The sequence below is a fragment of the Solanum dulcamara genome, chromosome 11, assembly GCF_947179165.1.
Source record: "Solanum dulcamara chromosome 11, daSolDulc1.2, whole genome shotgun sequence".
Classification (NCBI taxonomy): Eukaryota; Viridiplantae; Streptophyta; class Magnoliopsida; order Solanales; family Solanaceae; genus Solanum; species Solanum dulcamara.
The window spans coordinates 56,888,098-56,915,918 of NC_077247.1; the positions used below are offsets into that span (position 1 = coordinate 56,888,098).

The window sequence follows — 27,821 nt, forward strand, 5'->3', positions numbered from 1 at the left end:
GATGTTGGATGGAAGTGTGCAAAAGTTTGATTCAAGGAAGCAGAAAAAATATCAATGAGTAAATGGTAATGTAGGCCCCGAGTCCATAGGAGATTTATGCTGGTCCCATTGGATGTTTAATTTGTCTCGGTTGTTTGAGCTAGGCGAAAGCTCTGTTTTTTGTTTGGGAATCTTTTGTTCCACGTGAATACAAACAATATTATGTGCTACTAATATTTGCTTATTCAGAGCTCAGCCCAGCAAGAATTTGGCAAACTTATGAGGCATATATATATATATATATATATATATATATATATATATATAATGAAAATTCTTATGAGGCGTATGTAACTTAGGATAAATATTTAAATTATATGCATTTGATAAAAGAATTTATACAATCAGGTCATTAGAAATAACTCTATTTATTCGTTAGGAGTGGCTCAAAGGTGATGCAAGTAAAACGTTTGCTTTAGCCACAAAATTTTGATGCCCGAGAAATTTTATGATTTTAATTTCACTTGATAATAGATTGTAAAATAAGTACAAAATTTATTTATATAAAAAAAATTCTACTTTTTATCAGAAATATTTTAAATTATAAAAATTAAACAACCCAAACTTCATATTAATAAATAAAGTTTTTGCAATATCATCCAAGTGAACGTATTGCAGACAAATGACTAACATCTTATTAATTAAAATAAATTCGTATATTTATAAAATAAAATAAAAAGTATTACTATGTGAAGTTAAAGACTTTGTATCTTTTAAAAATAATATACTAAAAACAAATAATATACAAGAATAAAAAGAGTAACTCTAAATTGTTATTATTTTTATATGTATATATATTTAAGCTATCTTATTAAAATTTAGCCTTAAGCTACAAATGTTATAAATATGTTCTCCTTATTTATTTTAATGTGATAATTCCTTTAAGTTTGAATTGAGAGTTCATGGCTAAGGAGATTACCCAATTATTGGAATTATTTCTCTTTTTTATTTGTTTTTCACTATTAAGAGGATCAATAGAATTTTCAATTAATTTTTAGCTTGCATTAAATTCTCAATTTATTGGTTGCTGATGAATGTGTTTAACAAACCTTATTTATTTGTGATTTATTTGTCAAATTCATTTTTTTTTCTTTTTGTAACAAGAAAATCATCTAGACTTATTTTGAGTATATCACTTCAAAAATTACCATATTAAAATTTTTAAAAATATATATGGCATGACATTTTATTTAGTCCACATGAAATTTTTTTCTCGCAAGATATTAATAATTCAAAACTTAATATAAACCACCGACCAATTAATCCTCTTTTTGAGTTTGATTACTTTAAATACTTTTTATATAGTTTTTAAAATATGTAAATTTTATTTTGAAAAAATAAAAAATTTATGTCCGAAATTTACATCAAATATTAGTTAATTTGACTTAAATACTCTGAAATCAAGCCAAAGAAATTAGAAGAAAAAAAATAATTTCATGTGATCAAAGAACAAAATAAGTTTTTCTAATTAAATAGAGCTACCAACTCTTTTATTGTTATTTGTTATATAACATATACAATATTACCCGACAAAATACAAAACTTCTACATATTTTTCACATTATTACACGTTATACTTAGAAATCACCCTTGGGTTAGTCAGCATATGAGTTAGGATTCGATCGAATTGGTAGTTTATGTTAAGTTTTAAATTATAAAGGGAAAAAGCTTAAATATGTCATTATTAAAAGTTTGGTTTATTTATGTCATTATTATTTAAGAATGACTCATCAATGTCACTAATTTTTTAACTCCAATTTTGCAAAACCATTTTACATTTGACCAATTATAATTCAATCATGTCATTATTATTTTTTAAAATTTGTTTTAAAGAAACCAAAAGAATCAAACAACTTTTAACACTTTTTAATTGAGATTTTAAATCAAACATACTCTTTTTACTTCTTCTTCCTCAAGAATTTCCAAATTTCCAACTGCATCAATTCTTCACTAAATCACCTCAAATTCAAGAGTAAAGCCCTCCAAGCTAGATATCAAAACTCAATATTTTTTGAGCTTGAAATTGCTTCAAAGTTTCAAAACTTCAACATTCTTTAATGGTAGAATTTTATCTACTACTCCAAAATCACTTGAAATTTTAATACAGACTCAAAAACATTAGAAAACAAGGATCTAGTATCAAAAACAATAACAAACACACGAATCAATGTATATTTTCAAAATTTTAGGACTGATTTTCATTGTTTGGAATATTTTTTTAATACGGGTGAATTTTATTTAGTTCTACAAATGATTTTAGATTTTTTTAAAAAATAAATAAATGACGTGACTAAATTATAATTGACCATATATAAAAATGATTTTGCAGAATTTGAGTTAAAAAGTAATAATACAAATGAACTTTTTCTTATACAATGATATAAATAAGTCAATTTTTTAATAAATAATATAAATAAATATTTATTCAAACTTAGATGAAATATTTAAACCATTTTCCCATTAGTAATATTATATGAACTGTATGAACTGACAAAAAAAATCGTGGATTAAATATAATGTCGCGTCACATTTGATTGACCAAATTTCAATACAATAAATATGACTTCAATAAAAACTCCCTGTAAGTTTATATGAAGGTGAATTGTTTGAAATTTTTTTATAATTCAAAATAAGTGAATATTTCAAAATTCAAGCGAATTGTTAAGTTTTATTTTTAAAAGGTTCTTAATTACTTTATATTTTATAGGAGAATAGTTTAGAAATAATTAAAAGAAGAATAATAAAAAATTATCTTTAATTCTTATCTTCACTATTTTTTGATGAATATATCATAGCTCAATAATTTGCTTAATATGTAGTAGATAAAGTAATTTCCAATAATTAGATGACGTTATGAGTAATAAACTCCTTGAGGGAGAATCACAAATGCTTCCTTACTTCCATTGAATATCGTAATTGAGTTCAGCTTTTGAATGGTCCCCATGTCCGTAGAAAGTAATGACTTGGGTGGTAATTGGGTAGATTGGATTAAATTTGGGTGGATTGAATTAAATTTGAGCGGGTTATAACGGGTCAAGATTTAATTCAATTCATATTTTTCGGTCAAAATGGGTTATAGAACAGGTCACAATCCAATCAAACTCAATTTTACTAAGTTTTAATTATTTCATTTGTTCTTTTTTAATATATTAGCACCTAATAAGATTTTTTTTCTTTATTATGACTGTATATAACATATCAAATTAAAAAAAAAAGTATTTTGATAAAATTTCTCTCGAGTCAATTTTAATTACATATCAATTCAATTTTTAATGAATTAAACTAATAAATGGATGGATTACTAAGCCACCTAAACTTAAATGAATTGGATAAATTAAACGAATTAAGCAAATTGGACTTGATTTTGCCATCTTCAATTAACCCTCATTAACTCTGCTGGCTTTTACTTTAATGAGCCAAAAAAATAAATGCTTAGATTTTTTTTTTTTTTTTTTTTACCTTGTTGGGTGAAAGGAAGTGTTTTTAGCTCTGTATGCGTGTGTCAGGGGAAAAGCATCTCAGTTGTTCGGTGTTTTACACAACAAATTTGACATAATCGAATTATTCGTTACGTCTTCATATTTCATTTTAATATAACAACTTTAGATTATAAAAAAGGGGGAAAAGTTGGTAGTGGAAAATAAAGAGTGAAGTATCAGTGGAAGGTCACGTGCTTTCAAGTCTCAAGGCTGAACGCGCTTTCGGTTGCTAAATTTAAACCAGATATATGTAAAAAAAAAAGAAAAAAGAATCTATCTATTTCCCAAATAAGCATTTTTCTTGGAAGAGGAGGCAGTTAGTTACCAACTACAAATATTCATTATTTTAGTTGTCGCAATTATTAAAAATAATTGATATAGAATAATTATTATTTTTTAAAAATTAAGATATAATAATTAATTATTTATTTTTATTTTATCGTGATTTAATAATATGGAGAGAAATAATATAGGGTGAAAAGGAGAATAGTAACTAAATTAGGATAAAATAATAAAATATGAATAATTAATAAAATTATATTTGTAAAAGGCGTAAAAAATATGACAAAGTAAAATAGATCTTCGTTTCATTTCTATTCAAAACAATTAATTCGTGTATCACTATCAGTGTTAGAGGATGTTAAAAAATTGAAAGCGGTCAAATAGTCTATATTTAAATGGAGATAACTCCCTCGAAGTTATCAGAAATCCCAAGTCACCCGCTGAAATATAATGGCATAAAATCATCGCAGCTTCCTTGAAACAGAAGCAAATAAATACAAACAGGCAAGTTTTTTTTTGTTTTGTTGCACAAATAAGCAAATATCAAAAAGAAGGAAATTCTTTTCTTCTGTGCACACTTATTCACTTTATTAAACGTGAAAAATAATGTTATTAACACAGCTTTGATTGACATGAACCAATGGAAAGATTTAATTTTCAGTAATACGTAGGAAAACGTTCATTGTCATAATAATCTCTATTTTATTTTCCGTTAATAGGTAGATAGGAGTTCTCGATCATAAGGCCACTAAAGTAATTGTTTGAGGCCTTAATTTTTTGGGATCATCCACTTTCTTTCAAAGATATATATATATATATATATATATATATATATATATATATATATATATATTGTTAAAAAAAGGTTTTTAGAAATTTGAAAAGGATTTTTCGAATAGAAACTAGAATAAATTTTTACCTCATTTAATATAATGATTGTTGTAATAATTGAGAAATAAAATAGTGTTTAGTTAATTGTAGGATTATTTTCTTATGTGACAATTTATTTTGTTGGCTCATTTATACTTTGACGATTATCATGAACCAACATAATTATTCTTATATATATTTTTTATTTTCCTTTCACTATTTTTATTCATCATTACTAAATGTTCTAAAGTCTCTCAAACGGTCAAACCTTCTACATTATGCAAATTTATTATTATGTATTTATAAAAAGATCAAATTTATTTTTGGTGTCTTTTTCAAATTTCAAGTATCAAAACTAATCAACTCTATTTATCATTATATCAACTTATCAAATTCAGAGTAATACTATTTCGATATCATTATATAAAATTTTCATATTTTTAGTCAGGTTTTATTATTCTAATTTTATATTACATGTTTTCATTGAAAATATACATGTTTACATTTTTTACTTCATAATGTCCGCGTATATTCTACCTTTACAGATCTCATTTGTAGTATATATGTCGAAATTTGGCTTTAGGCCCCAAACTTGTTGAGACGGCCCTATATGTAATAATGCATTCATTATCTCAATAATATATATATTTTTTAGATTTACATAATTTGTATTACATCCATTCTTATAATTATAAAAGAATAATTAAATTTCATGATATTTTCTATACCGTTTGTCTCACACTTTACGTTTTTAAAATTTATTTAATTTTTAAAAAATAATTTATTTGTAAAATAAAGATAAGATTTGTATAGGGCCTGGAGTCCAGGTTAAAATTCCCAAAATTATGATCCGACTTTAGGGAGTCCGAACACTGATAATAAATTAAATATTAAATAAATAAAAAGAGAGGTGAATCACAAGTATCTCGAGCACTGGTCAAATTTTGGGGGAGAAGCTGAGTTTGAGAAAGAGCATTGAGTCAATTGAACATGTGTCATCCATAATTAATCTCTTTATTATCACTTCCCCAAAGTCCATAAGCCTCTCTCTTTCCTCTCCGTTTCCTCTTTCAGATTCTTTTTTCTCCTTTCTACCCCTCCCTTCTCTACCACCACATCGTAAAACTCACACACACAGAAAAAAAAAAAAGGAACAGTTTTACAACCGCAAGATCAGAAATTCAGAAGCTCACAACACAACTGGAGGGGAGAAAAAATTCAATCGCATCACTTCCGATCCATTGGAGTCGCCGCCGATGGCGTCAAAAGTTACTGATAGGATTGAACTAGCGAAGCTTTGTAGCTCAAAGGAGTGGTCCAAAGCAATTCGAATTCTTGATTCACTTCTTGCTCAAACCTGTGTCATTCAAGACATCTGGTCCGTTACGTTTTTCAGTGTTCCGCGTTTTTGTTTCCTCTTTGTAGATAGATTTTTTTGGGAGGAGATTTATGAATGAACTGATGTATTTATCTGAATTAAAAATGTGGTCAATTTTTTTTCAGTAACCGAGCGTTTTGCTATAGTAAATTGGAGCTCCACAAGCATGTTATTAAGGATTGTGATAAGGCACTTCAGCTCGATCCTAAGCTTCTGCAAGCTTATATACTTAAAGGTTCTGTTCACTTTCCCCTTGCATTTCCAATTAACTGCTTTTACCTGGTAAGAAAAGCGAAAGAAAATCTTGAGCTTCTGGATTGCATTTGGAATGTCAATTTCGAAGTTGTGGTCAGGCATCCCTAATCCCTATAGGCAGGTGAAGTCAACTGTGGTAATCTGAATTTACAACCTATAGGGTTCTTCTTTCAATTTAGGTGATTGTGCTACAATTGAGTAAGTTTTTTCTGGCTTTCTTCAACCTTGCACCATTGGAAATTTCAAGGAGTAGGATGAAACTCTTGTAAAGCTAGTGAACTGTCACATCTCTCGATTTATGCCCTTCAATTTATGACCATTGTCAAGTGTGCGCCAAAATAATGGTTAGCTATGTATGCGAGAAGCCATGTTAAGCTTGATAAAGGTCATATTGGACTTGCTTTCTGTATCCTATAGTGATCTTAGATAGTATTTTTGAAATGATTTAATTTTAAAATACACTATGTTTGGTTGGGGTAAAAAGGGAAGGGATGGAAAATATTGGAGGGCATAAGATGATTATTCCATCACCTGGGTAGGATAAGAGGTATTTACATAATCATTCAAGATTTGGTGGAAGGGGAGAAAATATATTTAATTGTTGACCTAATTTTTTTGTTCCATCAAATTTGCTTCCTTCGATAGTTTGATGTCGTGAGATGTCCAATAAACCTTATCAATTAGGAGAAGGAAAGTCATAATAAGGTATGCGGTGTCATAACATGGTTTCCTTAGGTGATCTTGCTGAGTTGCTGTAGAATAATTGTCAAAATTTACAAAGCAAATGACCCACGAACTCGATTAATCTCAGGGAGAGGCGCATCCAGGATGCTTTGGCCCCTCGATGCCATGAACATACAAGCTAAAAACGACGATAAGTAGTTTAGGTGGAGAGTAAATTGATGTGTTTCACTTCCCTTCCTTTCCTTGGACCAAACATAGTGTTGAGATCTACGTTCTTATTGGAAGTCACTTATATTATTGGAACAGTGTTCTATGATTATCCTTCCTAGGGATGTACTTCAGTTCAGTGCATACAATGATACAAAAATATGATGAATTTGGTGCGCTAGTATCACTCGCTGAATGGTTAAGATTGTTCTCTGTGTTCTGGAGTACTAACCTGCTTAGATTGACTACTGAAGAAGTTCAATGCATGAATAGGCTGTCCAAAGCACTTCATAATAGTTTGTATAGTTTTCTAGTTTGAACTATGGCATTGTCACTGCGTCGGTAGTTGATTCCCTAGTTTTCTCAGTGAGTGGACCAATTAGACAGGATAAAATAAAGTAGATTTCTGGATCTGTTATCAGAGTTGGTCTTTATGAGTTAACACTGTTATATGCATATATGGAAAAACTTAGTTACACAAATGTATCATATGTTAAACTGATAAAGTAAATAACTTCCAACAGGTCACCGAGAAATAGAATAATTGGAATGATAGTGTCATTTGCTACTTCTATTACAGATCTTACTGCCTCAAGATTTACATTCAGAGGCAGATGGTTGAATTCTATGCTCTCGGGGTACAGGAAAGGGTTTGACCATATTGTGTCTATTGTACGCGGCCTTAGTGCCTTAAGTACCTTTTCTATAAAAGGTTATTTCCACGGCATGAACATGTGACCTTGTATCATGACAAAAACCCTTACTGTTGGGTCAAATAAAAAGATCAAATACATTTTTGTCTCTTGTGTGTAACATAGCCCTTGAAATAATGATATACGAATCTGTATTGACAATATTCTCGTGTGAATTCTGTGGATTTCCCCTAGATGTGGTTCTAGAATATGCTGCAGAAATTTCAATATTCTTAAAGCTTTAAAAACTGGCAGTTTTGTGTTAAACTGATTTTGAGTTTGAAGCATTATGTAACAAAGTTACTTGATAATTGTCTTTTAGGACGTGCATTATCTGCTCTTGGTAAGAAAGAGGAAGCTCTTCTAATTTGGGAGCAAGGGTATGAACATGCAGTTCATCAGTCTGCAGACTTAAAGCAACTGTTAGAGCTTGAAGAGCTGCTCAAAATTGCAAAGCAGAACACCGCAGTTGCCACCGACAGTCATTCGGTGCAGTCATCTGGCCCTGAGTCCAAAACTGGGCCTCCACTTTCTACCAAATCTGTTGAAACTTGTGATATTAGTAAGGCCTCAGATAGGAAACTTAAAGCATGTAGCGGTGGGATGTTGGAAAGCTCTGAGAAATCAAATAATAGCTCTATTTTACAAAATTCCTCAAGTAATAATGCCAAAAAGCATAAAAAGCCAAATGAATTGCATGAGAGACAAGCAAATGGAACCAACAACAATTGCAAAAAATTGGGTTATCCATCACTGGTTTGCAGTGAGTTAAGTGATATATCTGAAGACAGTAGGAAATCATCTGCAGTAACTAGTGATTCAAGTGAACAGTCAGAACCAAATGAGTTGCAGGAAATTCTCAGTCAGTTGAATAATAAATGCGATGTTCGCCTTGAATTGAGTGATGAAGGCAAGAGAAACAAGAAATTCTGTGTTACCAGGGTTAACAAGACCAAGTCAATTAATGTTGATTTCCGATTATCAAGGGGAATAGCACAGGTACACTGCCTATCCTGTGATATTACAATGAGGACAGGAAGAATTAGTCCATCTATTGATAATTCCTGTTAGTGCGGTTGATCATTAATATGCTGTTCTTCTTTATTGAAATACAAATAACAATACATTTGTAACTGCTAATATATGTGAAGTATCAGCTTCAAGTCTCAATTTGTGAGATTATTTTCTCTCAAATTAAGTAGAAATGAAAATTTTCTTGATATATCTGCTAGGTACTGGGGTACCATGCTCATGCATAGCAGAAAAGGTTTTCTACTGCAGTCTTCATGTCTTTTACGTTCACTTTGCTTATTTCAGTTGTAATTTGCTGATTACACTCCACTTTTATTTTTGTGAACTTAACTGGAAGATACTGCATCTGTTCAGAGCTTGGGACAACTAAGCTCTATGATTAGAACTCGTATTCTTCACTGCTAGATTTTAATTTCTAACTCTTATGTTTGTTAAGTTTATGGAGTTAAGTATCATATTTGGAGTATGCTTGATTGCTAATTTTGCTTTGTTTAAACTTAAGATGTCAATAAAGGTTTGTGATAACCAGTCATTCGTTCTCTTTCTAGTCTCACAACTCCGCACTACAATGGCATAAAAAAGAGAAAAGAAGAAGAGAATTGTAGGAATGTTTAACTTGATTATTTCTTCAAGCTACCAAGGCCTATTTTTTTTTCCTATGCCCCTAAGCTGTGGTGGACAGAGTTATTCGGTATTTGCACCAATAGGAGGATGTAGATACCCACTACACTATTCGAGATGCCTGTAGGTTGGTTCTGACACCATTGTTATTCAAAAGAATGATGATAAATTGACAATCTAGCTCTGTGTACATATTCTTTCGTCAAACAAACAAGATTTGAAACAATATATAGTGCGGCTTGATTGTCACTAGGCAGCTTAATATGTTATTTTCCTTCAGATTTCAATTCTAGAAAAAGTATCTTTAACAATAGAGGCTCAGATGTGGCTGAGATCGTGGCTTGATATTCTGCTTTGCAATTGATCTGACCATCACGTATTGTTGCTTACTTTTCCAAGAGACTAAATTATCATGATTTAAAATGTAGTTTTTTTAAGTTGGATCATCTGTCTGAGGAACTTCTTACCCAGTTTACATTAGAATATCCGGAACTTGTGCGTGTATGCTGTCGTAATGCAATAGTAGTTGTCCCGAAAATCCCTTGATGTATTATGGTAGAATGCAGATTATGGTATTTCACAAGGAGCCTGGAGAGACTGGTTAACCACACTAGCAACCAATTAGATGTTGTGTCATGCAATTGTGAAATACTTGAGTTTGCCAGCAATTCTTGAGTATTGATCCAGACCTTGTAGAGACGTCCATCCAAAAACAAGTTTTAAAATTTGGATCCATAAAGGTATCAATAACTTTACAATCCAGTATACCTTGTTTCTTCCAATATATCAGGTGGATACTTCCCCTATGAAAGTAATATGATCGCTGCACGTGCCACCTTGATGGTTAGGATGTATTTATGTTTCTACAAGTCCTTAGTGTTGAAATGACTGGTGAGATATTGTTTAAGTTGTATACTACCTTCATGATTATTACATGTAAGCAATGTTATTAATAAAAACAACCAAGAAATTGTACCATTTGATCAAAATAAACAACTAAGAAAATGTATTTATCATAAGAAGAATGTATGTATAATACCAAATGATCAAATTCACCTTGAATCCGATAAGGTTGTAAGGAAACAGAGTAAAATAGATCAAACTATGCTTTATGAGACTACTTAAGACCATAATGGATCGGCCTTGTCAAAACACTACTTTAGACTCTTCTTGAGCAGCAACTACTTTAGACTCTACTTTGTTGATGTCTAACTGATGACTGATGAACTAATACTGTGTGATCACCATAGAAATGGAAAGACCAACTCGTGCAATTTTAGTTGTTGAGAGAGAGTATCAACGATTGCCATATATCTGAATGTATTGGCGATTATTCGAGCTTTAAGACAATCTATAACCATCTTGATTATAAATACTCAATGACATCCAACTATAGTTTTATCCTGTGGTAAATGATCTATCTCCCAAGTACCATTGTTTTTCTTGGTAAGGCATTTCCGTAGTTGTACGCATGTAGTTGATTTTATCAGTCTAAGATATTGGATTAGTGGATAATTTGTAATGCGAGTATGATATGAATGTGAAAAATAATGATAACTAGGATAAAGATTCCAGATGGATTGAGTTCCTCATGAAAAGACAGTGGAAAGCATAGTCTGTTTATTAAGGGCTTGGTCAGTGTAATGAATGATGTGGAAGCAAGGACCGAGTCATTGGGAGCAATAAATGAACCTATATGATGGTGAGAAACACCTATTAGGTTAGTTGGTTGAGAATTTGCTCTAAGTTGTCTTCCGTAGGACTGAAGAGGAGAAGAAAGTTGTTGGAGAACCGTCATAGGGGAAGGAAGTTTGTATCATAAGAAATCGAGGATGAAAATGGTGAAAAATGTTTAGTTTGTTTTTCCCTCAAGCGAATGCAGTTTAAATAGTGCCTACATATGATATATTATAGGAAAATTGAATTTCCCTGAATAATATTTGTTGTTAGAGGAAATGGGGATGCAAGGCTGAGATGGTTCAGGTATGTGAAGAGGAGATTCACATATGTTCCAGTGAGGAGGTTGAGAGAGGTTGGCTATGGTGGGTCTGAGGAGAGGTAGGTGTAGGTTGAAGAAGTATTGGGGAGAAATGATTAGTTGAACGTTGTCTCGCTCTCATGTAGGAGAGGCATGATGATAGTTTGTAACACATTACCTATTTGCTGCCCCTTCTTTTCCATATCAGTATTATTGTTATTACTCTCCTATGATCTTATTCTTCGATTTTTGTTATTATATGTTGTTTCCTTTGCTCTAATTATCGTATTATTTGTTGTTGTTATTGTTTTTTTCTTCATTATTTCCGACATGAATTCTTCACTATTGATTCCTTTGCTCTAATTATCGTATTATTTGTTGTTGTTATTGTTTTTTTCTCCATTATTTCCGACATGAATTCTTCACTATTGTATCTCCTCTCCAAGTCTGCTTTGAAATGCTTTTACTTGAGCCGAGGGTCTATCTGAAACAACCACTCTACCTTCTCGAGGCAGGGGTTAGGTCTACGTACATACCACCCTCCCCAAACCTACTTGTGGTATTACACTGGATATGTTGTTGTTATTTAATATTCCCTGATCTCCTATACATATTTCCTAATCTAAGTCCTTAATTACAGAATATTCTTAACAAGATCAATCATCTCTGAGATAATAAATACAATTCGAAATATTAAAGTTAATCCAGACATTTTTATCTTGCAACAATAGTTTCTTTTTTCTTTTTTCTTAAACAAGAATATTTCAACTTTGTAAGTTAAGCAGCAGCACTATTTTCTAGTGGAAATTGTGTCTAATTAGTATGTTAAATGGAAATTAGCAAAGCAAACACATGACTTACCTGAAAGAAGTTTCAAAAGAGATTGCACACATTCAGAGATTTAGTGGATGTAATTAACCAGGACTTGAGTTAAACTGTTTCTTTCTATTCCCATGTCTTGACTAGCAAAATTAACTTCCTCTTTGTAAGTATATATTTGTAGGTAATGATATTTTTTCCTCGATCTTCCTGTTGAGACATTATATTTACTCATGTATTCATCGTATTTAATTGAGAAATATGGTCTAGAAGGATTCATCTAGCCGACCCTGACTTGCTTGATATTGAGGCGTAGTAATAGTTGTTATATTCGTCATCGTGTACCAAACATAGAAGTGTAAAACAATATTTCTGGTGGTTTCAGGTTAATGAAGGAAGATATGGTAATGCTGTATCCATCTTTGACCAGGTTAGCATTAGCCTTACTGCTCTTCGGTATTTTACTAGTTTTTTCTGCTAGATGTACCTTGTGCTTTATTTTACCCCTTTTCATGTTTGATTATGGATTCAATGGAAGACTTGTCTGTGGCATGCTGAACTTACTTACGGAGCTTCTTCTCTTCTACCTAAAACACAGATACTAGAACAAGATCCAACATACCCCGAGGCACTTATCGGTAGGGGAACAGCGTTGGCATTTCAAAGAGAACTTGATGCAGCTATTTCTGATTTTACAAAGGTTTGCATGGATTTGGGCATTTAAGTACCAATTGAGGTAATACTTCAACCCCTGTTGTAAACACTTACTATCTGCCTTTCAGGCTATACAATCAAATCCATCTGCTGGTGAGGCCTGGAAACGCAGAGGGCAAGCCCGTGCTGCTTTAGGTGAATCTGCTGAGGTATGAAACTCGTATTTGTCTATTTATTGAGCTGCCTTTTGGGTTTTGTCTTCAGGGTATTCTTTTCTGCAATTTTTTTTAAATTCAACTTTCAATGATCTCTTCCGTGGATGTGATGTGCAATGTAAATGATGTGGAGTTGCTTAATTTTATCACTTGTGCTATCAGATTCTGAAACTAAATTTTCCTTAATAGCAATCAGACTCCATTTAGACCACTAGGGATATTATCAAGATGCACTTGGTTATTTTCCTTCAGATTGTGGTAGCTTACAGAGTTAATGATGGAAGATGAAACTGCTTTGGATGGTCTAACTAAGGCTTGAGCTATATCACTACTTATGACCATCTTCCCGTGAAAGTTAACTTCTATAATGAAATCAGGATCATAAAATTTTTCAGCTGCATGATTTTGATCATGGGAGTTTCTTGGTAGTCTAGTTTAGAACATAATTTTAACACTCTAAATAGTTAGTTTTAGTTTTATTTTGCTCCAATTATCCCATGGAGAGTGATAGTAGTTACGGTTAAAGGCTTTTCCGCTCTAAAAGGTTTGGTTTCACAGTAATAGTAGTATGATTGATATTGGTGTATCTAAACAAAATGATTTTTCACCAGGCAATTACAGACTTGACCAAAGCGTTGGAGTTTGAGCCAGACTCTGCCGATATCTTACATGAAAGAGGTGACGAGACTGAACTCTTCCATTTACTATGGACAATGAGATTTATGCTGTTAGAGTAGTTAGACTAGCAAGAGGCATATTTACTTACTGTAGATCTTTTTATGACTGATAGATTTTGTGCGTGTCATTTGCAACTTCCAATGTATTAAGGTTCACTTTCATCTTTCTTACAAGACTGAGATTAGTTATTGAGGCCTACAGGTGGTTTCATCTTGTAATTATTTTGCATTGACTTCATCAAAAAAAATAATATTTTGCATTGAATGACCTCTAGCGGAATGTTCCATAATTACTTGAGATTTCAGAAAAGATAATTTCATTGGACAAGGTCTGTTCAATCTAACACGCGAGTCACTAACTAGTGCAGGAATTGTCAATTTTAAGTTTAAAGATTTCAAAGGTGCTGTTGAAGACCTCTCTACATGTGTAGAGTTCGATAAGGATAACAAATCTGCATATACATATTTGGTGAGTCTATGACCTTGAGTCGACGAATTGTTGTAGAATGAGCCAACAATGTTTATCTGCATGAGTTTGAGAAATTTTTTGTTAGGATAAATACTGATATAATGCTGGTCGAAAAAAAATTGGAAAATTATCAGGGCTTGGCCTTGTCCTCTCTAGGAGAATATAGAAAGGCTGAGGAGGCACATAAGAAAGCAATCCAAATTGAAAGGAATTTCCTCGAGGCTTGGGCTCATCTAGCACAGGTATGCTGAAGACTCTTAATCCTATTTTTCCTGCCAAGTGGAATCCTAGTAGTTCTACTGGTAGTGCTAATGATATAGAGTCTCTTGATGAGGAAGTTGCCATTTCACTTAGAGAATTTTCTCTTTTGTTTTACCAAGTTCTTGTTTATGTTTGTCTCTTTTTTCACCGGTATCTAAAGCTTAAGGTTGAGGTAATTATATACTTATCCATGTATGTTAAGAAATTCAAGAATCAGGATTTAAATGGCAAGCATACATTCAACTGCTTAACCGGTGATGAAGAGCCGAGCTCTCTGTTATCATATATTGTGTGACAGTGTTCATCTTCTGGGGTGCAATGCGCATTTATTGTAATAGCTTTTGTTGCATTTTCAAATAGGGTTTCCTGATTAGCTGGTAGATATTATTAGTTTACATCATCAAATTAGATGTTTATGGAATACCTATTGCTTTAAGTTAAAAATTTCTAAGACTCTGGAGCAGCTCTGAACTAGTTCTTGATTGGTTGAGTTTCTTATCTTAAATGTGGGCAAAACAATGAGATCTCTTTGAGGATATTATTCTAATGGCATATTGACAATTGAAGAATATTTATCTTTGGTGGCAGTTTTATCAAGACCTAGCAAATTCAGAGAAGGCCTTGGAATGCCTTCATCAGCTTTTGCAAATAGATGGGAGGTAATTACTGAGGATCTCAATATTTACATCTTTTCCACCTATAAAAAATGTCCAACTTATTTTTGTTATCTAGTCTTGAGTATTTGAATGTTGAAGTACAAAACCTGTCCTTAAATAGGAATATAGCTGATAATCCATCCTCTATTTACCCTTTTTCATTGGAAGGTACGCAAAAGCATATCACCTGCGGGGGCTGCTACTTCATGGGATGGGAGAGCATAGGTACATATCTTATGATCTTATATACTGAAGGTAGTAGTATATGCAAATCGTTATGGAATTGATTTGTGGGTTTATCCTTCTGAAAATTTTCACTGTCCTGAGTTATTTTTTTTTCCCTTCAAATTTGCTATATAAACTCTTTCAATGAAAAATGTAGCAGGAATTAACTGCCTATATATACTGTTACAGGAATGCTATAAAAGATTTATCAATGGGATTGGCTATTGATAGTGCAAACATTGAATGCTTGTATCTACGTGCTTCTTGCTATCATGCTATTGGATTATATAAAGAAGCAGTATGAGCGTTTTCAAACTCGTCTCCTGTGACTTTGAATATTCTGAAATATTTAAGGTGGTTGCCTCCAATTTCAGATTATTGATTCTGAATTTATGCTGTAGGTGAAGGACTATGATGCCGCTTTAGATCTTGAATTAGATTCTATGGAAAAGTTTGTGCTTCAATGCTTGGCGTTCTATCAGGTAAATAAGTATATGCCAAATTTCCGTCCATCAAGCTGGTTCATTGTTATGCCTGTACTAAATATTGTTTTCTTTTTTGTTTCATTGTGGTTACCTTGTTTTTCACACATTACTGTTTAAGTTGAATCTGAGCTGAGGGTCTTTCGGAAACAGCCGTCCTACCTTGGTAGGAGTCATGTCTGCGTACACTTTATCCTCCCCAGACCCCACATTGTGGGATTTCACTGGGTCGTTGTTGTTGTTGTTGTTTTGTGTTGCACTCATTTCTTTTTGCTTTCTAAGTCTTGGCATCTTCTTAACTATCTAGCTTTTACCTTGCTGGAATATTTCTCGATTCTGAATTGGACAACTTAGATTTCAAATTTTAGATTTGTCTTTTGGGTAGTTAGCCATTTTACATTTACTTAAGTTAGTCAGAAATTTAGCAATTTTACATTTTCCCACATATTGTCCAAACATTGGCTGAATTTCTGACTGTCTTTTTGTTCTGTTAAGCCACTGTTGGACAGTGTGGGTTGAAGGTGCAGATGTGGGTGCAGGTGAGCAAAGCCAAGCTTGGTTTAAGCTTGATTATGATTGAGTTTTAGGCGTGTAGAAAATTCAAACCTAGCACAAATGTCCCTACCAAAAGCTCGAGCTGACAGATGCTAGCTTGTGAAACTAGTTAAGTTGGCTAGTGTTTTTTTCACTTTCTATTACACATCCGATGAAGTAAGCTTTTGCTGCCCGTACCATCTAATAATCCTGTGCCAACTCTTTTCATCCTAGTTGTGTGCTCCTCCTCCTTCCTCGTTCTTGCGAGCAACCTTCTGCTTCCTGCCTGCAACAAAATGGCTTTCAGGCGCAGCCATTATCATGAGACACCAATTGATCTCTCTATCTCTGTAATCTTTTGTCCAATTTCTATTTCAGTTTGAATAGCATATGTTTTACTCTTCAAATATTTTTCTCTTGCAGAAAGAAATTGCATTATACACAGCGTCAAGGATCAACAGTGAATTTTCTTGGTTTGATATTGATGGAGATATTGATCCCCTTTTCAAGGTAATGTCTAAAAAGAGAATATATTGCTTAGTTAATCAATAATTTCAAGAGCCTGAGGATATATTTTGATAGCACCACTCATTAAAAACAAAAGGGAATATTCTGGTAGCATCTATACCGCCTCTTTCTGAGAGAATTGGGAAAATGAATGAAGCTTGAAGGTATAGCAAAAAGTACTATCTGATGGGAATTACATAGAACTTTGAAGGTTTGCAGAGAATTTGGAGAATATAGCAAAAAGTACTATCTGATGGGAATTACATAGAACTTTGAAGGTTTGCAGAGAATTTGGAGAATGAATGAAGTTAAAGAAATTAGGCCTTACTGATTAGATTTGAATTGTATTATAAGCTTCCCTGAAGGATTTAACGCTGAAATCACGTGAAAGTACAACTCTGTCAAAGTTGTTGTACATTTTACCATATCATTTAACATGGCTCATACACTATTTTTTAGAGTTATCCTTTTTAGGCTTCGAACCGTTCTTTAGAGTCCCCATCATTTCCTTAACCTCCGCTAAATGGTTGGGAAGTGATATTTAATGTCTTCTCAACCATTTGTCTCATAAGATTGCTATAACAGCTACATTGCTCAATAACTTTATCATGAGTAGAGTGACAATGGATTCAAGGACTATCTAGAAACGTAAAGGTTGCAGTCACTGAGGTTGCCCCGGACTGCACTTTAACTATGCGCTTTATTCGGTGCATATTGTTCCTGCATAGTTAGTTACCAATGTTCTTTTGCTGATCCATGTCGAATGGGTGTGGGTACCTCGTGCGGATTCTTGAAAATACTAAAAGTTCTGCAAAAAGTCACGGGTACCCATATGGGTAGAACAAAGTTACTGATTCTTGTCAGGAAAGATGATCAATGAAGGGAGCACATGCAAATATTAGTGTCAGTTTTCTTCAACGATGTGTAGCCTCCAGTTCATTAACCTAACAGTGCTTTAATCACTTTTATACACCTGGAGGGTCCAGGGTAATATCTTTACAAAGTGAACTGTCATGGGAAAACCTTTGATATGAAATGATGATTTCTTGACAGATATGTGGGATCCATTTCATTAATCTTAGGGGCTAATAACCAGTTTTTGTAAATCTCGGATCTAAAGTGGCAGAGACCTCTATGAAGTGAACTGTCATCTGGAAAGTGCTTTTGTTGGCAGTGAATTCCTTATCTAAAAAGTTATTTATTTCCACCGACTTCGTGTTCTTATGCTTCTTTCTCAATTCTCCCCTTTTCTTTCCTTCTGTTCTCAGGAGTATTGGTGCAAAAGGCTGCACCCAAAAAATGTTTGCGAAAAGGTCTACAGGCAACCTCCTTTAAAAGAATCTTTGAAAAAGGGAAAGCAAAGAAAGCAGGAATTTACTTTCACCAAGCAAAAAACTGCCCTTCTACAGGCTGCAGATTCTATCGGCAGGAATATCCAGTATCATTGCCCTGGATTCTTGCATAATAGGCGCCAGGTTATTCTAAAAAGAGTTAAATCTTAAGTTAACTGTGATCTTCTTTTTTTGTTGTTGAAAAAATCTTTAGATGTACAGTTTCCTTGAGAAACCTGATTCTGATTTCCTGTTGCTTTCTTAGATGCCTTTTTATGCTTTGCTTTCACATCTCCTCTGGAGTTATATTAATATAGATGATGAGATAATTGAAGGAAAAGAATATGAAAATGTTACCGGAAGCTTTTGTTTGGGTTGGTAGCCTTGGAATGATGGGTTAGGACTGATATGCCAATAATAAGAGAAAGTTCTTGTATAAGAATGTTACCTTCATTTTCACACTCGACGTTTCCTCTCCAGCTTTCTCTGTACACACTCCTTGTTTTCCATCCTTATTTAGTTACATTCCATGAAATATAAAAATTAAGGAATTTATCTCAAATTAGGTTATCGGAAAAAAAACAGAGAATTCACTACAAATGAGATAATTTTCTATGGTTATTTGTCAACAGAATTTTTTCACTATTTGTGGACAAGTGTTCTATCTTCTGTTTGCACAGAAAACGAGATTTGGATCTTATAGACAGTTTAACATTTTATATTCCATAGTTTGAATGATAACTTTATACACTATGTCAAATAAGATTGAGGCGACTGTCAAGTCTACATTTCTAGTGAAAATGTCTAAAATGAATAACATGCAACTAATAATAATACTTATAGATGTGAATGTTTTCCACTAAATGATGTTAAACTAAAAATTGCCTAGTTTTGATATTCATCTAGTGCAAAAAGGGATGAAGACAAGTTATTGAGTCAAAGTTGATATCTGTTACATCTCTTTACCAATCCTCACTGTTGCTGTAAAGCGTCTGCCTAGTCATCCCGAGGAAAAGAGAGAATTTGGCAACTTCTTTTCCTTTTCCTTTATTCCCTTCACTTTTGAGTTGGCCACTTAACCATATCTTTACCAAAAAATGTCTCTTTAATATATATATATTATTATTTTTTATAACGCAAGGTATTTCATTCACAAAAGGGCATCAAGAAGATGCATAGTTACAACTTACAATGAAAGAAAAATTGACAAAAGAAACTGAGATAAAGAAAAAGGAAGTTCCTTTACAGTTCGTGAATATTGGAATTTACTTTAGTTACTGCAGTAATTTTCAGTTTAATAAGTTGCTTAAGTTTAGATAATTTGAATTTTAAATTTTGTTAGATTAGTTTGTTGAGATGTTTTAGTTTGTTTTGAAATTTAAATTATGCAGATTTTGTTTTAAGTTGTCTATTTAAAGCCATCCTATGCTTAATAAAAATTATTGAAAGCTATTCAATCCATTGAGAGTCATTTTAACCCCTTTTATACTGCCCCATCTTTTTAAAAAAACCAACATTGGTATCAGAGTTTTATTGATTTTACGGGATCCGTGAGTTCTTTCAAAAAACTACCTTACAATTTTTAACCCAAAAGGGCTATCTTTTTAACCCATAAGGGCTACCTTTCAACCCGTCAGGGCTACCCATTTTAACCCGTCAGAGCTACCATTTTCAACCCATGCTTATTTTTCAAAGCGTAGGGATATTTTCAACGAATATAGATGTCAAGCATCAGTCTCTTTTTGAATGCGCAAAAAGGCTTCACTGACAAAAAGTATTAGAATTGGTCACTGAAAATAAAATCGTACTTTGAAACATATCTTTTATGTGATATTGTGATGGAAGAAAAATCATCACAACAACTCTTTGCAACTCTGATCAATTTCCAAATGAAAGTACTTTCAAACAAGAGAAGATCATTGATGGTGTTTTTTAAGCACAAAATCAAAAGAAGAAAAAGAAAGAACAAGAAATTTTGCAAGTTCAAAAACAATCAAAGAATCACCAACCACTGAAGCAGAAATTGAAGAGGAGCAATTTTATAAATTGTAGAAACTAAAGCAAAGGAGGAGTGTTGGAATTTACTTTAGTTACCGCAGTAATTTTCAGTTTAATAAGTTACTTAAGTTTAGATAATTTGAATTTTTAATTTCTGTTAGGTAGATTAGTTTGTTGAGATATTTTAGTTTGTTTTGAAATTTAAATTATGCAGATTTTGTTTTAAGTTGGCTATTTAAAGCCCTTCTATGCTTAATAAAAATTATTGAAAGCAATTGAAAGTTATTCAAAGCTATTCAATCCATTGAGAGTCATTTTAACTCCTTTTATGCTGCCCCGTCTTTTTAAAAAAACCAACAGTGAATCTAAGACAAGGGAACCAGTGAACTCCATAAACTGTTTGGTGATAGATACATTAGCCAATTTAGACCAGCAAAAAAGTAAGACTAGGCATTTTAAAATAATCTATTATTCTTTTAGCTAGTTTGTCTAAGCACCATCAAATCAGTTGTATTGGATGTTTTCTCATCTCAAAAAGTGAAATATCGATTTGGTTCTGTCTTTTCAACCAATGATGGGTCTTTTGCACTGGCATAGGAATGTATCATCAGATATATCAACTATTGAAGAAAAATGAGTAATGAAAGCACATCAAATATTAAATGCCAACTATTAGAATCATGAGCTGAGGACAAACTGCTAATATACATAAATTATTCAAGACAATAAGTTCTGGGAATAACTTTTTATATATAAAGTTGATTGGTTTCCTAAATAGGTCTTGGTTTTCAAAGGACCATTCACCATTATTTACATTACAAGCTTGAAGAAATAGTCTCCAAGAAAATTGGCAACTCCTCAACCTTTTAAATTTGGACTATGTCCGTCCTGTCGTTCCTTTGATAGTATTATCAAAATGGCTTGTAAACTGCTTGAGTTAGTCGCTTGGTGGAGAAGCAAAATAACCATTGAGCGGTTTGAGTTGGCACTCTGCATTGTTCGCTTTATCCAGATATATTACTTTAGGCTGCAATTTTAATTGATACATGACGCCGTGGGGGGTGGTTAAACATTTAGAGGTTCATATTGTGCTACAGTCCATGTTTATGATTGGCTCTGTCTCAAGTTTGGGGGAGACACTTATAGGAAGCAGTAGGTTGTCAGCTTCTAATTCTGTATGTTGTGGAGCAATTTCCGATGTTAACTCTTTGTAGTTATTTAGTTAAGTTAGTTTGTGTTAGACCTTATGATTGATATTCTTTTCTTTTTGCAATTTAAAGATGATATAATATCTTTACTGCAGATGGTGAGTTCGTAAATTTTTGTGAAGTCAACTCTCTTTTTTAATTTGATATGTATTTATATGCTGCGCTTTAGCTACAAACATGCTTGCCACAATGTTGTTATTCTTTCATCCAAATCTGATAATATTTTTGCAATTATCAGCACCGCATGGCAGGATTAGCTGCTATTGAGATAGCACAAAAAGTCTCAAAAGCTTGGCGTGCCTTACAAGCTGAATGGAGAAACTCAACTAAAGGCACAGCAAAGTCTGGGAAGAGACTCAGGAGAAGGGACAAACCAAATTCTATTAGTTTAAACAGAGGTGGAGCTGGTTGTAGTACTAGCAGTTCCTCAGAAACATCTACTTCATACAGTTTGATTGATGATAGGTCAACTGGACGTTCAGTGATGTCATGGAACCACTTGTATTCATTGGCTGTCAAATGGAGACAAATATCTGAACCATGTGATCCAGTGGTGTGGATTAACAAGCTAAGGTACTCCACCTTGTTTTCTATTTATGTCGTGAAGTTTAGTTAGTTATTGAAGTTCATTTTAATCTATACTTGGTCTCAGCATTTTAACAAATATCTACTACTTTTTCCCAAGTTTTTTTGAATTTAAATTGAGTACACTGGTATTTACTCAGTACATAAAGATAATAAGAATCACTGACTTCTCCTCAAGCATGAAAAAACCTTCCCTCAACTTGCTTCATTCGATCCTTTAGTTCTTTGGAGTTATTTCGCAGCTCTCTGTGTTGGTGTACTTCACTCTCATTTGGAGCACTCATGGATGTGATTGTACTATACTTTTGGACTTACCAAAAAAAGAAGGATTCTAGCATATATGATTCTTGAAGTTTGTTTGAAGAATTTGGAGGACTAAGACCTATTTCACTTTTGGACTTACCAAAAAAAGGAGGATTCTAGCATATATGATTCTTGAAGTTTGGTTGAAGATTTTGGAGGACTAAGACCTATTTCACTTTGGCTCGTCTAAGACTAAAATCATTAATTCATACTTAAGCCGGGATAACCAAAATATACCCTACTAACCATGTGGACTAGATGCTTGTGTATGAAGAGATCCCCCTCTAGAAGTCGTAGAGATATTCAAGAAATGCTACAGGATCAATTAGTTTGATGGACATGAATATCTTGGTTACTGATGATGTCAAGATATTCTCATTTTTAGTGTTTGGCTGTTTATTCTTGTTTTTTCCTTTTCGATTTCAGCCACACTTCTAAAGTAAACATTGCATGTGTGGTTGAACATCTTTCATTCAGCTGTGTAGATACTTTGACTGGGACTACCAACTTCTCTCATAAAACATCAGTTCACTGAACCTCCTGCCCCTGTCTTTCACGTTTGATGTGTAGTTTTCTCTCATTGCCTCTCTTCCTTAGTCCATGCTTTTGCATATATATCTCTACTTCCCTAAAAGGAAAATAGCTTCTCAGGACTCATGGGGTGCTTTAATATCTCTCTTCGCTTATGTACAGATAAAGCTCCTTGGTCCATTTCGGTGAAGGATTCTGTTTTTTTATTATTATTTAAAAAGTGAAGGATTCTAGTTAACTCGACTCCATCAAGGCATTGAAACTCCTCATTTAGGCCTGTCTTACTAGCTTGTGATGTAGAACCATGATTTATTGACATAGATCATATGTAATGAAAAATGATCATGAAGCTGAAAGGAGAAAAATTTTAACAGCTAAAATGATGTTGGCTGTTGTAAGCTAAAACAACAAACTGAAGGCTGAATAAGTTAAAGATGGAGAAGGATATCTTAACGCTGTTATCCAAGAGATTACTTTTGAGGTTCTCTAGTCACCCAGAAGATTTAAGATTCTATGTTCTCTTCAAACTTCTGTGATGGATTTGTGGTATTCACAAACATTTTGATTTAGAAAAGCTTTTCAACAGCTTCTCCAAAAAACAAAAGCAAAGCCAAGAGGTTTAGAAAATAGATTTTGCTTTTCAGAAAGTAGACTGGAATGTTTCCCAGAAACTGAATTGTCGCAATTAAAGGTTTTCACAGAAAGTAACACAAATGTTCTCCAAAGATATTTTCGGATAACTAGCCAGATTCAACTTTTCCTGAAATTGTCCAATAGAGATTTAAGACCCTAAACCAAATCCAAACACTCGCTTGTGTTTCTCTTGGTATTATCAGCTATGTATCTTAAATGGAAAAAGTCATGAGTTTAGCCTTATGCATCAATATATGGATGGAATCCTTGTTATATTTGCTCAGTCTCTCCATTACTTTATCAATAAAACTATATGCATATATTTTCTAAGGCTGTATGTAGCATGCGTATGGATCTTAAAAGTGTATCTCCTGTATTTATATTTTTCTTCCATTAAGCCCCCTCTTCTTTCACTAAGTCTGCATGGATCCCAAGAAATTGTAGGTCCTTCGAGACAACTTCCTTCCAAGTGGCTACAATTCTAATATGCCCCTTTAGCACTTTTTGATGAGAATTCTCGTCTTTTTGCATAGTGAGGAATTCAATACTGGATTTGGGTCTCACACTCCTCTTGTTCTCGGTCAAGCCAAAGTTGTTCGCTACTATCCCAACTTTCAGAGGTAAGAGCTTTACCTTTCTGATTAAGTACAAATGTATTTCCTTACTGTTATTTTTTGTGTAACACGGATACTGCAAATGATACCGATGCCATGATTGACCTTTCGAGCTCGTTGCAGGATGTGTAATTGATGCTACCCTTGTAATTTTTTTACAACACCTTGCTGCTGGCCATCTATAAAATTTCCTTTTAATGGTCAAAAAGCATAACCTTTCTTATTTGTATTAGCTCCTTCTCAAGGTTCTTATTGTCTGTCAATGTTCAGAACCTTGACTGTTGCCAAGGCTGTTATCAAGGAAAAGAAATCAGTGTGCAACAAGGAAGACAAGATAATTGATCTTTCTGAACCACATAAGTTACAAGAAGTGAGTTTGTTTGCTTATGACCTTAGTTCAATCTTTTGCACTGTTGTCCCTTTCTCACATTGTATTGTTTTTGATGGTTGATAATTGGTTTTTTGGTTCATGTCAAAATACTGAATTTATAGCATCTCCCATGACAATAAAACCATCAAGTTGAGAAATCTTTATTAGGCTGATTTTATATTGGTCACATTTCTTCCTTAGATGTATCTGATAGCTCTCTGAAATTGAACTAGATGTCCACTTGCTAGGATTACTACTTTTGTTGCCATGCTTTTTTTCTCTTCTGGTGGTAATCAACACCTGGACTGTACTTTGCAGATAGTGGCTGCAGAGTCCAGCTCTGATCTTTACAGAGTTGTTGGTCAAGACTTTTGGTTGGCCACCTGGTGTAACAGTACGGCACTTGAAGGGTACTTTTTCATATGTACTCCTCTTTATACTGTATAACAGTTTGTTACTCTTGAATATTTTCTCTGACCAGGGTCTTTTTTCTAATTTTCCCTCCTTTGTTATTTCCTGATCAGGAAGCGTCTTGAAGGAACAAGGATCACTATTGTGAAAATGTAGAACACCATCTAACCTTATTAGCATTCAACCTTTTGTGTGGGGAAAAGGAGGGGGTGACTTGAGTAAAGTATCTCTTATACCAGTTCTGATTTTTCTTATTCCTGTCAACTTTTGTTGTTCCTTCCAGGGGTGAGATTGGTTACGACTTTGCAATTAGAACACCTTGTACACCTGCTAGATGGGATGACTTTGATGTGGAGATGACATCAGCCTGGGAGGTATCCTCTTGATTTATTATCTAGAAAGTCATTTCTACTGCCATGACATAGTTTTTGGATATTTGAAAGCAATATAACATCAATGTAAAACAGTAGCAAAAAAATCCTTTAGGGGTCGTTTGGTAGGGTTTATTAGGTAGAATAATGCTAGTACTAAATTTTAGTACAATGTTTGGTTCCAAATCTCTCCTGTGTACTGCTAATACCAGTATTACTTATACACCCTATTCAATATTATTCTTATACATAGTAAACCGCGGCATTAACAATATCAATACCATTCATATACAAATACACCCTATTCAGTACTATTCTTGATAATGCAATGCATGTTTGATTGTTAGTTTTAATACAACAAACAAAACAGTCAATAAGAAATAATGTCAGCATAACTAATCCCAGTACCACTTGTTTTCGAACCAAACGGCCCCTTATAGTACAGTTTTTCATGGTTTATTCATCTTGTGCCTGCTCGGAGATGATCAGTGAAATCGTACAATAAGCCTATATTAATCAGATTGAGAATCTGTTCATCAGACTATGCTCTCACTTTTATAAAGAGATTTTGTCCCCCCATCCCTCTCTCTAAATTATTAAGAAACAACCAGAAGTAATGAGCCTTTTCCGGTCTGAGACATAGAAGTAAGTATTGTACCCTGAGATGCTCTGGGTTTTTTTTCAGTATAATCATTCTTAAATGATTTGGAATATATTTCTTACTTGACCTTGTTTGTAGACCTAATATTTGGTTCCTAACTGAAGCTTCATCTATGCCCATTCATTTGCTATTGTTGCTTGCTTCTGTTTGTGTAGCTACCATTCCCCCCTCCCCCCCTTTTCTTCTGTTAATTTGTTCTTGAGACACACATTTTTTTCTGTTTGGTATTTAAATGATAGTGTTCTAGTTAAGTTAACTAAGTTGAGACTTAAATGATAATGTTCTGGTTAACTAAGTTGAACACAAAACTGTTATGCAGGCTCTTTGTGATGCTTACTGTGGTGAGAATTATGGGTCAACAGATTTTGATGTGCTTGAAAATGTGAGAGATGCAATCTTAAGGATGACATATTACTGGTAAGATATATTAACTTCTATTTGGTTGATCTCAAGGGAAGTATATGGTTCTCTTAAATTTGGCTGATAATTTTTGCAGGTATAATTTTATGCCGCTTTCAAGAGGAACTGCTGTTGTCGGGTTCATAGTTTTGCTTGGATTACTCCTCGCTGCTAATATGGAATTCACAGGAAGCATTCCAAAAAGTCTGCAGGTGGATTGGGAAGCCATCCTGGAGTTTGACTCGAATTCCTTCGTAGATTCTGTGAAGAGATGGTTGTACCCATCTCTCAAAGTCAGCACATCTTGGAAAAACTACCCAGATGTCACATCAACATTTGAGACGACTGGATCAGTTGTTGCTGCTCTGAGCACCTATTCAGACTAAGGGAGATACGTCATTTATCGTAAGTTGCTGTACATATGAAGGAAACAAATTTCTCTACTCTATTCTGCTGGATATTTAGGTTTGCTGTTTGTAGTTCAACAAAATTTGGAGAACGTCCTTGTGTGTAATGGTTTCCCTCGTATTTCACCTCTCCAATTTTAGTAGGAGTATTCAATTATACTAAGACCATGCACTTGACAAAGGGCAACTTAATCTACTAAACAAAGGGGTGCGTGCACAATAGTCTTGAAATGAGATTCTTCTAATCTTTTTAGCCACCAGTACCAAAGGATTGAATTGTCGGTGGCTAAAAAGACTAGAACCCTCATTTGGGGGACTCTGGTGCTACGCACGAGGATTGTCAGTCAACTGGATGTTTTTGGTCTCTGCCAACTTGTAGCATCATTGGAATTAAAACCAAAGGAAATTACTTAAATTTTAAGTGGTTGAAGTATGGGATACAGTACTAACACCTTGACTCACAAGGGCATGAATGCAATTTGGCTTTGGTAGTTCCTGTTCATAAGCCCTAAAGTTTCTCTGAACTTGTTAATATATTTCAGCATCTAAATTACAATGCTTTTTATTGGTGAGAACAATGTGAAATCTGAGGGTACAACTACTTGAGTGGGTTGCTTCCATTTAATGTCTTAAATTTACCATATATTCGCTGCAAATAGGTTTCATCTGAGATTATTTATCCGGAGGAATTTAGCTGGTCCATTACCAGACTTGATCCTGCTGTGGATGAATTGAGGCGAGATGTTTTACATTGTTGACATTCTCCAAGTGTACCATTACTTGTGAATTGTTGTATTTTAGTTGTATTGTGTATGATCTGCTCTCTCATTGTTTCTTTTCTTTTAGATTACCATGTTAGATTTCAGGATGATTATTGGAAAAGAAATGAATAAATGGGTTTTCTAGTCTTGTTTTCTCTCTGTATTTTGTGTTTCTATATGCAGTTAGACAAACCCGTTTCTTCTATAATTTGCAGGGTGATG

General features: G+C 33.5%; 1 protein-coding gene across 1 annotated transcript; it reads left to right on the plus strand.

Annotated features, from left to right (window-relative positions):
* The first annotated feature begins 5,606 nt into the window (after nucleotides 1-5,606).
* LOC129873058 (suppressor of RPS4-RLD 1) lies at nucleotides 5,607-27,747 on the plus strand. The gene is made up of 23 exons (XM_055948055.1): nucleotides 5,607-6,048; nucleotides 6,174-6,283; nucleotides 8,209-8,885; nucleotides 12,722-12,766; nucleotides 12,935-13,036; nucleotides 13,119-13,199; nucleotides 13,817-13,883; nucleotides 14,251-14,351; nucleotides 14,486-14,593; nucleotides 15,201-15,271; nucleotides 15,437-15,493; nucleotides 15,683-15,791; nucleotides 15,895-15,975; nucleotides 16,933-17,019; nucleotides 18,285-18,491; nucleotides 21,792-22,126; nucleotides 24,139-24,225; nucleotides 24,490-24,589; nucleotides 24,908-24,999; nucleotides 25,114-25,152; nucleotides 25,284-25,374; nucleotides 26,352-26,449; nucleotides 26,529-27,747. Exons 1-23 carry the CDS (start codon nucleotides 5,927-5,929, stop codon nucleotides 26,815-26,817), a joined length of 3,156 nt encoding a protein of 1,051 aa, XP_055804030.1. The 5' UTR covers nucleotides 5,607-5,926; the 3' UTR covers nucleotides 26,818-27,747.
* Nucleotides 27,748-27,821: the final 74 nt, after the last annotated feature.

Bases quoted from the DNA above. Each gene is read 5' to 3' on its own strand.
- LOC129873058 (XM_055948055.1), top strand. From the start codon at position 5,927: ATGGCGTCAAAAGTTACTGATAGGATTGAACTAGCGAAGCTTTGTAGC. The intron at 6,049-6,173 runs GTCCGTTACGTT...ATTTTTTTTCAG, and splicing joins TGTGTCATTCAAGACATCTG to TAACCGAGCGTTTTGCTATA. The intron at 15,792-15,894 runs GTATGAGCGTTT...TTTATGCTGTAG, and splicing joins TTGGATTATATAAAGAAGCA to GTGAAGGACTATGATGCCGC.